Source organism: Myzus persicae, unplaced genomic scaffold (assembly GCF_001856785.1).
Source record: "Myzus persicae strain clone G006 unplaced genomic scaffold, MPER_G0061.0, whole genome shotgun sequence".
Taxonomy (NCBI): Eukaryota; Metazoa; Arthropoda; class Insecta; order Hemiptera; family Aphididae; genus Myzus; species Myzus persicae.
In genome coordinates, this window is record NW_019103184.1 from 291,097 (window position 1) to 303,157 (window position 12,061).

At 26.9% G+C, this 12,061-nt stretch overlaps 1 protein-coding gene across 2 annotated transcripts; it reads right to left on the reverse strand.

The window, feature by feature from the left end:
* Positions 1–509: 509 nt before the first annotated feature.
* Positions 510–11,549, reverse strand: LOC111033952 (dystrobrevin beta-like). 2 transcript variants are annotated; one of them, XM_022314928.1, is made up of 17 exons: positions 11,220–11,549; positions 10,820–10,959; positions 8,783–8,996; positions 7,788–7,876; positions 7,569–7,720; positions 7,368–7,476; positions 7,139–7,305; positions 6,636–6,763; positions 6,477–6,569; positions 6,141–6,240; positions 5,102–5,217; positions 4,845–5,022; positions 3,212–3,404; positions 3,003–3,146; positions 2,038–2,171; positions 1,886–1,933; positions 606–677 (listed from the first exon to the last, which is right to left on the reverse strand). In XM_022314928.1, the coding sequence occupies exons 2-17, from the start codon at positions 10,956–10,958 to the stop codon at positions 606–608; spliced, it is 2,076 nt and encodes a 691-aa protein (XP_022170620.1). In that variant the 5' UTR covers position 10,959; positions 11,220–11,549. The 2 variants fall into 2 exon arrangements, with proteins under 2 accessions (XP_022170621.1, XP_022170620.1); XM_022314929.1 differs by lacking the exon at positions 11,220–11,549 and having other exon boundaries at positions 510–677; positions 10,820–10,958.
* Positions 11,550–12,061: the final 512 nt, after the last annotated feature.

Consider the following 12,061-nt stretch of genomic DNA (forward strand, 5'->3'; position numbering starts at 1 on the left):
AGTTTTAATAATAAATCATTTTTTTTAAATCTGAGGATCTTCAACTTTTTTCTGCAGGCTCATTATTTTTTAAAAATCTCATAAGTTTGCATTTGTAATAAAAACATGTTTAAATAATAAAAATGTACATGCTGTGCTTAAAATGTGTCTGCTAGTCTTAAACATTGAGAAGGCAGACTACTGATTGAAAACCCCCGCTTAAAGTCAATTAAAAAAACACATAATACTTTCTTATCTTTACAATTATTTGAAAGTTTGGAAGACTAATATTATACTGTAAAAGCTAATACTTTTAATTATCAAATTTTAATACATTTATAATACTTTTCATTAGGTAACAATCATTAATGATTTATAAGTAAGTTATAAGTATAGCTAATCCAATAATAGAATAGTTTAAACCTAATCAACAATAGATATTAAAAAGTAAACACATAACATAAAAAAAAACAAACAATAATGACTTAATTATACAACTATAATACATATTAGTATCTGTATTATATAATACTCAAAGTTTAAATGATTTATGAAAAAATAAATCAAAGCTGTAAAAGTTATATAAAGTATTAATCACATGAAATGACTAAAAATAAACAAACAAATTATCGCCATCGTGTCATGGAATCAGCTTCTGGGGAATTATTTTTTGAACCAGAATTAGTCGCACGTCTCATCTAAATAAACAATTAAATCAGGTTTTTAAATTTAAATTGTGTAATTGAGTTTCAAAATTGAAAACTCATGAAAATTTATGAGCTTAATTAACTATTTATAGGTATCTGAACATTAACTTATTTGCATATGATTCATAAGACCTAAAAAAGGTGAAGTATATCATAAAATAAATTTAAAAAAAAAATACATTTGTATTCTAATTAAAGTTATTGTATAGTACATTTTTGTGTACATGTGTTATTTTAACACTATAATGTATGTGTGTGCAATACTAAATTATTTTATAATAATTTATTGAAAAAGTTAAATTACATTGAAAGCTAAATATAAATTTATTCAAGATTAGCAGTAGTTTTTCCAACAATGTGATAGTTTCTGCTATGCATTGGGAACGTGATAGAATTACTGAAAGTTTATTTTTTATGTATTTAAGTTGTTAATTTTTGGAAATTTGGAATATATTTTAGTCAAACATATTAATAACTGTGTTGACTGACGCAGTGGCATATCCAGGGGAAGCTAGGGAACTTCAGATGTATTGATATGAATCTTATATAATAAAAGGCAAAGTACAAACCATTCAATTTCTGAAAACAATTTTGAAGAAACATTTTGCATAGGTCAATTATAGGGATATAGTAATAATGAACCTAGTATAAGCTAACGGATATCAAATTCTGATTTACTTTGTTTAGCCTCCCCCCCTCCCCGACAAAACCTGGGTACACTACTGACTTATGGACAACAGTAGCTAAAATACAAATTATGTTTTATGTTACATAACAGGAAATTAAATTGTGTGGTATAATATACACAAAAGATCAGTGAAGTACATAAAATATGGATCATGCAAGCAATAATGGGCTGTATAAGTATATTATAATGACTGGATATTTTTAGCTACATTCTACACCAGAAGACAATGCAACAGACATAAAGCTTAAAATAATAGTCAGTTAAAATCAAACTTTGACCAAAATATAAATTATTTTATTTAATATTTCTAAAATATCCAGCATTTATGCTATCATCTGGAAATGTTTATAAAATTTAATCAAACATGAAAAATACATAAAAAAAATTAATCATAGAATCTACAGTATGAAATATCAACATTTTTATTTAGTATTATTCTAATTCAAGTATTGAAAAGTATGTATTTGAATCAAATCTGGGCCTTAATTTTAATAAAAACTCATATAATTACATTAGCAGGAGATGTACAACTATCCATTTGATTATTTTGCATCTTCGCCTACAAACAATAATATAATTAAGAGTTAAAAATATAATATGTGCACAGTGAAGTTATTTTAAACTAAATAATTTTTTTAATAATTACTTTGATATATATCATACCTTATTATATTGACTTCTGGATAAACTATCACTTCTAAAATCTTTATTAATTTTTATATTTTCATCTTCTTTTTTATTGTAACCTAATGGTTTGAGAATTGCTGAGTTGGATACATTTTCATTCACTGGGCTTTCTATAAATGAATTTAAAGTAAGTATAACATACGTTTCACCAAATGAATATGACTTTACTCTATACAGCGAGAGAACATGCAGTAGCTAAACAAAAATCGGTTTTTTTGTGCATTCCCATGCGACATCCTATCATAGTGGAATCGTTCTCTATGGTAGGTTGTCACATGAGAATGAGCAGGATTGACACGTTTTCTTGCTGGACAGAGTATAAGTACAGTAGAGGCCGCTTATTAGAAACACAGATAATTGATACAATCGCGTTATTGAAACAAAATGTACAGGGACGAACCGGCCGTATATTAGACCATTGAAAATAAACCAGATTATTGAAACCTCAAATCGGTTATTTGAAACAATTGGGCGAAGGTCAGTTGACATATACACCATTTATTTGTGCGATAAACAAAGCAATTTAATTTTATCTTTGCTTTCGTAACGTTTATATTTTGACTATACTTTATCAAGTACAGTACGTCCTATACGATGTATAAGAATGCTCTTTCCTATACGTATTGTTGGTTCAGCTTTGGCGTGAGTACGTAAAGGTGATTAGTGTTTCGTAATTCTAAAAATGTCTATACACCAAGATTTAAGTTCTAAACAGAAGTGCAAGTTATTAAAATCATACGACGTGCTTCTAAAAATATTAACATTTGTACATATGTACTTTTTTAAAATTATACATACATTTTTTGCGTATTTTTGATTTTTTTTTCAGACCAATCGCTTATTAGAAACAATCGGTTAATTGACACATTTCACTTTAGTCCCTAAGTGTTTCTAATAAGCGGCTTCTACTGCATATGAAATTAAATATGATAAATATATACCAGAGTTTAACTCCTTGACTAATGATGACATAGCATTTGTCACTGAATCTGCAGCAACTAACAAATCGTTTCTTAAACTTCGATTGCCACATGTCACAGAACCACTTGCACCAGAATTTAAACTAGATGTATTAACAGGTGTACCTTCACAAAAATACAAAATAAATAATTTACTTTTTTTTAAACAAAAAATTATATAATTTTCTTACTTGCTAGGGAGTTGCCGGTGAATGCTGATCTTACATCACCAACCATTAACGAGTCAGAAGTGGACATAAGGGACAGTGATGAAGCTGAAGTCAAAGTTCCACCAGGTGTAGGAGGTGCTGACTTTGAGGGAGGAGGAGATTTAGTTGAGCGTGGTGATGAATTTGGAGTTGAACGTGGAGACCCTTGATGATTCTAAAATATTATTAAACCTTCGTTAAGCAAAAAATTGCTCTAAAAAATTTACTAATAGCTAAGTCAAACATAACATTTATGCTCCACTCAGAATCTAAAATTACAAATTAAATATTATGACCTTATAAAAATAATTAAGAAATGTGATAACTTATAACTCAAGAGTCGTTGATAATATCTGAGAAACACATTTTTTGTTAAAAATGTATAATGAAAAATAAGAATAGCAGGTAACTGCTCAGCAATATAGTAAGTATTAAATGTACCATGTCATTGAGTGCCATTACATACAACGACAGTTCTGAGCTAAGATTGTTTGTTACCCTGATACAGGTATTTATATTGCTATTACAGTAATTTGTTTTACTATTATTAATGCAGTAGATTGGAGAAAACATTGGATTTGTAAATATCATATAATAATGTGTATAATAATAAAAATTAAATGTTTCAAAATCCCATAAATAATATTTTAGAATTAGTACAAAATAATTAAATTGTTATTCTTTGTTTAAATATCTAATTGTGTAAACATTTTAAATGTCTGAAAAAGAAAATAAATATTTTTTTTAGATTTTTTGATTTCAGTATAAATATTTTGAAGAATATTCTATTAAACTGTCAAGCCTGAGCTTTAAAAATTGAACATTTTTGATATATTTATTCCAAAAAATTTTTACGATGTCAATAAAAAATGTTACCTTTGTATCTTTAATGTTTTAATTGCCATAGTAAAAACTTATGAGGAATCTTATATTAAATGGTCAAGGTTTTTGACCAAGCAAACAATTTTACAGTGACATTAATAGAAAAAAAAACCGAAAGTGTCAAATGCCTAAATAGCTCAAAAATCTTCAGACATTTTGAAATTTGTACAATGTATAGTAAATGCTAGTATAAACATTTATTGAAAATTTCAATATCTACGGGGATTCATTTTTGAGTTATAAAAAAAAAAACCAAATCAATTTTGTTAAAAACTGAATAAGAGTAAACATTCTTTTGTTTTTCCCAATTATTTTCAAAAATACTAGTAATTCTCAATGTTGACATCTTCAAAGTATCAACTAAATTCAATTTTCTATCCAGAAACTACACTTAAAGATGAAGATTAAAGCATATTTTCTACCATATATTGTGTATAGAGACACAAAATATATGCATTCTTCAGAACATAAAAATTATTTTCCAAAGTATAAAATATTGATACTATTTTATAATTAACTGACACATAATAAGAATGAGTGCATAATGTATAGGCAGAGGTTTAGCCAAGATATGAAAAAGGGAGGGGCATAAATTAAATACAATTTATTTTTAAAGTTTTCATTTAAAAATATCACATTAATTAGAGGAAAAAGATTCAAAGAGGAAGAGGGGAAAACACTCAGCCTCCCTCGCTACGCCATTGTAAATAGGTACATTATTTAAATTATTTACTTTCAGAAGTTTCATTAATCCCTCCAATTGGTCCATTAGTTGTCTTCTAGAATCCTGTAAAGATGTTAAATGCGACTCTAATTCATGTTTTCTATTTCTCAAAGCACGGAGTTCACTCATAAGTGCTGGATTATCTTCAGAAAATCCAGAACAAAAACCTTCCATTTCTTGTTGTTTTCTACATAAAATAATTTGGAACATAGGATTTAAATTATTATTAATGTATACTAATTTAACATAATAACAAATTATAGTACCTAAGTCTTGAAATTTCTTTCATGATTTCTCTATTTTTAGACTCCAATTGAATAATAAGTTCTCTTTGAGCTCTAGAAGTATCTAAACTTAAAGAACCTTCTGATGGAGCTCTACCCTAAAAAATATAATAGTATAATAAGGGCTCAGTTTGTCAGATTTATATTTAGACTAAAAATTCTCAAATATGCATTTTATAAATGTTCTCTTATATAAGCTTTAAAAAGTAAATAACGATGATCGTTTAAAAAAATTTAAATAATTATCTAAACAGTTGGATTGTGAAGAAAACATAAATTACTTTGCTTCCAGTAAAGCCAAGAAGAAAATGTAAAAATAACTTAAACATTTATACTAAGTACTTTAAATGTTTATTTTGAAGTTTTAATGGTCAAAATGTTTTTAGAGAATAAAAAATAAACTTATGTTATTATTCATACTATTATTTTTAAATAAATTATGTTGAACACATTTAATTTCAGAGATGTAGGTATTATACCTCTAGTGGCTCTAGCTCACAATGTTTTGCATATTAAAGGCCCCGCAAAACCTCATGCCAGTGATGCAACTATTATTACTTATTTGTATTTAATATGAATATTAATTGCAGTAAAATCTTGTTTAACCTTCAACTATGGGACTAGAGCCTTCACAGATATTCAAAAAGACAGTTAAGCGAGAAAGTATTTTTAAATCAAATATTATTTATATTAAATTAAAATATTTTTTTTAATATAATTATGAGGTAACCACACAAATTATTTTTTTTTTTTCAAAAATATATAATACATAACCTTTAAGCTTGTGTTGTTAGATTTGCCAATAAAAGTTAACATTAATTCAAATAACCCTTAACACTTAAAAATTTACAAAAATATACATTGATAATTTAAAGTTAGACATTAAGTAAATATGATAGCTGAGAAAACAAGGCATAAGGCTAAGGCATACAAATCTGAGTACTAGTTATTATAATACACAAATTGTCAAAATACCTGTGATTGAATTCAAATTCATAGAACATCACATTATACAACTTACTACTTTAGCTTCAGCTGCGAGTCGTGCAGCATATCGTGCAATTAATTTATGTTCATCGTCCATTGAAGTATAATCTAAACTCATTGTGCGCTTATCAGGACTAAAAAAAATATTAGAAAATTGCATGAAAATATATACTATATCTATATTCAAGTCAAGAACTGCACTCGCTGGCTGACTTGTGTGCAGATATGTCGCATTACTACACAGCGTTGGTTTACCCAAAGGGGTTGACAAATGGATGTTGCCCGAATACTAAACGAAAAACTGGCTGCCACTGAGTACAGTTCTTAAATTGATTAGAGTGTAGTTATAATAACTAAATAATTAACTTACCTTCTTGAACTTGTTTTGCTATCCAATGTATTAAATTGACTACTAATAGATAATTCAGAAAAACCATTGTGACATGGCAAAGGTGAAGGAGGTCTGTGATAACATGAATAACATTAATCAACAAATTGATTTAAATGCTGTAAAAATTATAAATCTTACATAATATGTGATAAATTAATAGTCTTTTCTGGCTCCTCGGGAAAACGTGGAATATTAACTTTTTCTTTTTCTGGTACACAGCGAAATGATTTTCGAAGAGAATGTCCAATTTGTTTACTAGGAGATTTCTACAGTATAAAATAAAAACTTCTTCAATAAAATAAGCTGGAAACTGTTAGTATTGAACAATTATTTTGAATTAGATAGTAATCATATATTATCATATTCAAGTTACAATTCTTAGTTTTTTAGTAGAACTCAGTTCAAAATAGGTATTCTTACTTACTTACATAACTACTTGTACAATGAGAATACGTTAAAATAAAATTTAATATAAATAAAAATAAATACAATAAAGTAAGAATATAGAGAAAATGAGTTGTTAAAAGAACAACCTATTTTGAATGTATGAAACAATTAAAACCCTTCATTAAAATTGCACACTTATTGCAAAACCAGTACCTCCACACAGAATCTATAGTGTATACAGAATAATGACATACATAACTGGTATACTCTTTAACATCATGCTCAATTGTATGACTAGATGCAACTCGTCCTCTCCAAAAACATTCTTGACACATTTGAAAATTATGACATTTTTGACAACGATATCTGAATCCAGTAAAATTATCACGTCGACAAGCATCACAAGAAATAGGATGAGTAACTAAAAAATAATTATAACATTTTCTTTTAATAAGCTCCTACATTAATTTGATATTTACTAACCATTTTCAACATTAGCTAACCGATGCAATAATGGTAACCATACAAGACAAGCGGGTCCAGGATCTGACATCATTGAATCCATAAAATCATTTACAGTCACTTTACCATTCTACAAATTAAAAAAAAAAGATTGCAGATTCAAATATTTAATATATTTATTATAAATAAAAAAATATTAATTATAATTAAAATGTATTTTACCCCAGAAAATATTTCAGCTGATATCTGATCAGTATAATGAAAAGAAGGAGATTCATATACAGCTGAAGGAAGTACTAATACTTCTTGTAGAAATTCACGAAATTTCCAAGCTACCATATGTCCATTTTGGTCACATATTTGTGAAAATATATCTATAACCAATAAATGTATTACCAAAATTGTTCCTACAAATAAAATATTTTGTATTAACTAACTTACATCTAAGTTTATCCATAAGTTTCCCCGAACACATTGTAACCAAAGCCACTTTTATGGATAATACTCTTATTCTCCCCATGGAATCATTACTGTAAAAAAAAAAAGTATTCAATATTAATAATATATTACCAGCAAAAATATGTCATGTATAAATGTATTATTATAATTCATACAATACTAATTATGATTCAAGTCATTAATTTTTTTTTTAAACATGATTTAAAGTAATACTTATTTGTTACTGTCAACAATGTTGAATATAGACTATTCAATAATTTTGGTTTAATTAGTCATGTGCATTTATGAATTAGTAAAAGATATTTATATTTATAGTAACTACTTTTTTCTCATCAGTTTAAGAGTCAAAATCAAATATTGCGTTCTTAAGATTAAGATACAAACATTATTATATTGAACTAAAAGAATTAAGAACTTATTAGGTGTGCCCATGGAGATCAGAGGTAGTTGTTAGTTCTAATCTTCCTGAGCATATGGGCAAACCATTTAAAGATAATTACTAAACTAAGATATTAACTTTGCTAGAAAATAATTTCTACCAACATATTATTAAAGTATTAATATTAAACAATACTATAACACATAGTCATAAATTGTAAAAATCTATTAAAGAATGTTGTACCTGCATGTGTAGACTCAAGCTTATAAAGCATAACATTTTTAATGTTATTTGAAGAAGAATTCATTTTATTATTTTCAATATTAGAGTGAATTTACCAGTTATCAAATTTCAGGGGTTTGAACACCCCCTTCCCACGGTTACGCCACTGAAGGTAAGAATATTATCTAGGGCTTCTCCAGGTTTTTTTTATATGTTCAAACAAGTTATAAGTATTTTAAAACTAAACGTTTTGTTTTATGAATTCTTCTTTACATACAATTTGCTGTGTTAAGTGTTCGTAAAATAGTCAACACAAACCAGATCAAAATTCTCTTAAGTGTTTAAAAAAAGTTTTTTCATTAAAAAATTAACTTACGCAGAATAAACGGACATAATCCAATTAAGAAGAATTGTTGTCAATAAATCATCATGCACATGTTGTTGAGTAGGTAATCGTTTATTCAAATTAAGATACAGACTTGTTATAAGTGTTTCAAATTTTGAAACATTTACTTCAACGTGAGATTCTAGTGTGTTTAATCCATTTTCACGAAATGCTTCAATAACATTCCATATATCAATCATGTGTACTACAAAAATATTCACATAAATATTAATTTTGATAAATGATTAGGGTTTGGCATACTGAATTGTAAAATATGAAATATTATGAGAACATGTAGGTATAACTGAATACAACCAATGTTTTAAACAGTACCTATAATATTTCATCTAACATTTTGACAGTATAATAAAAGATTAAACAGCATCATTATTTATAATCAAAATTCATAACTTTCTCAAACAAAGTATATTGAGAGTTAGTGTACCTATAGTAAATAGGTAGCTATTGAAATAAATAATTTTTCTGCTAACTCATTATTTACATTAAAATGATAGTTTGATTTATATTTAAGTATACGTATATATAGTAGTAAATGGTAATTACTTCAGGCTTTTTATTGTGATGTATTAAAATAATTTAATATGGAAAATTATTTTTTATCGTTCTTAAAATGTGTGTAATAAGTAGGATTGTAACATACCCTGAGCACGAACAATCGTTGAATGAAATTTAATTACTTGTAATCATAAATATTATCTATGTGTAAAATATTTTAGAAGAATAATACTGGGTGAAATGAAGGTACTAAATACTTAAACAGTAGAATATTGGTACAAATCCGATATTAATTTAAAGGAGGAGTGGTCAACTTAAATGTAATCAACCAACCCCAACTCATTGGTTCTTTCTATTTATCATTACCCTAGCAAAATGATTACATAGTTAGAAAAAATGGGTTAAATGCTAAAATTTTAATGAATTTTTATATCTGTGGGTTAGACAAAAATTAATACTTAATGTAGGAATTGGCCATGCAAAATTGTTTTAATTTTTTCTGAAAAAAATTTTAGGAAAGATAAATGGAATTGCATTGAGTTAAAACCATGTTGTGTATGCTCAATAGCTCATAGTCAACCCTTTGACCACCCCTGCTTTAAATATCATCCGCAACAGTAAAATACTTATATTTATTTTTTAATGATTTAGATGTATTCAGGTGCGGACTGGCTGGGATGCTGGGATGCTACAGCATCCCTTGCCCTAAAATATATTTGCCTCTATCGGTATAAATGTGCCCACCTAAAATTAATCTGAATTTTGAAGGAGAAGGTTAAAATTCTCTGATAAAATCGTAGGTAGATGTAGATCTATTATTTATGTAATAACTAATAAGTAATAACTATAACAATCATAAATAAAAAAGAATACATTTAAAGTAGGTAGCCAATAAGAAAATAGGTAAATTAGTTTGAGCAGTTTTTTATATACATTAAATATACTTTCTTAATTTATTATTAACACAATCTTTATAAGAGGAACTTAACTCTAATTGTTATAGGGCGGTGGTTGGGGGGGGGGGGGGCAAAAATTAATCACAATTTACTGACCCTTAAGTTTGCCGTTGCCTTTTAACCTTGCCTTGCTGTTGTAATTTGGCACCTATTTACATTTTTAACGTATTTACAATATTTTAATAAAACAAAAGAAAATGTTTAAATATTTTATAAATAACCTATTATTTAAAATTTGTTTTATTTGCCCTTTAAATTATGTAGCATCCCGCGCCCTTTTTTACCAGTCCGCGCCTGGATGTATTAAAAGTTAACTATATTCAATATTTAAATTTTTAATCATTAATCTACATTTAGTATAAAAAATATGTTATAAAATAATTATATTTAATTGCTATCATTAAAATCACCTAAATTTAACTAAAACTATTAATATCATCTAAATTGTTTGTAATATTCATAATATAAAATATTACATGCAAATATTAATGTCAATTGATACCATAACAATTATTGCATTTATGTTAATTGTTAATACATTTAAAATAATACTCACAATAAACTTTTTTTTGGACATATCTAAGCTTACACGCTGTTCTATATGATGCAAAACGTATCATATCATAATTCTGACATCGCATTTCTTGTAAGAGTTGCAGACGATAGTCTGTAGTTGTTCTTCTATCAGCAGTCATGCTGCAATCATTATTCATAATACATTTGATACAAAAAATAAAAATTATTTTGTTACGTATCTTAAGAAAATAAGATACTCAATGAAATAATAATCATATTATTGAATATTACATGCATACAAAGTAAAACTAAAAGTTATTTGGGCTTAACTAAAAGAAAATTGATTTCAACTAGGTATGATAAAATTAATTTAAATTGATTATATTTTTATTTTTAAGAAATGCACTCAAAAATAGTTTATTTATCAAACTACAACTTACATGGTCTTAAACGTATTGATCAATGTATTAAAATTAACTCAATCACAGAAGACAGAAAGTGATCATAATACTAAATATTGAATTTGATAATCCGTACGAGCTTACTATATACCTATAATACACTGTCTAGACAAGTGTCTATAAGACTATAATTTACTATAACAGTATAACTGCTAAAATGCAAAATAGTAAATAATAAAACTAATAAAAGATATTATTATACAACATGAAATTATCCGCCCACGATTTTATCAGACCATAATCAAAACATTCAACAGCGACACACTAGACCGGGTTGCAGTGGTCGTGGTTGTGGACTGTGGTGTTGTATTGTTTTTTATGCCGTAGATTAGGTAGATTTTTTAATCTGTGTTTATGCGGTCTCAGAACAGTTCTTCCAAAATGTAATATTACTGATAATATCTTGGAAGAACATTGTGGCCAACATAATTTGTTAATGACTGTTAATATTTTAAATGGTGTTGCCAACATGTTTTAAAAATGTTATAGGTTAGGTTTAGCCGTTCAGGTATGGTTTAAATTTAAACATTCATATTTCATTGAAACATCTGAAGGTTGAAACTAACGAACTAGTTAAGTATTTAAATTTTAAAAAGTTATAATAAAATTTAAAAAAGGGTGGTCAAGTGGATGTCGCTCTGCTGTACAGTAGGTTACACGTAAGTCACTGTCATGGATTGTTTTAAATTTGAATCCAATGATTCATTTAATATAATTGAATAAGAAAAACGATTCTGAGCGAACGCGAATTTTTAAATTATAACAAAATAACCAAAATCGTTATTTTTGTTTTAAATATGTAGTTTTGTCCAAATTTGAAT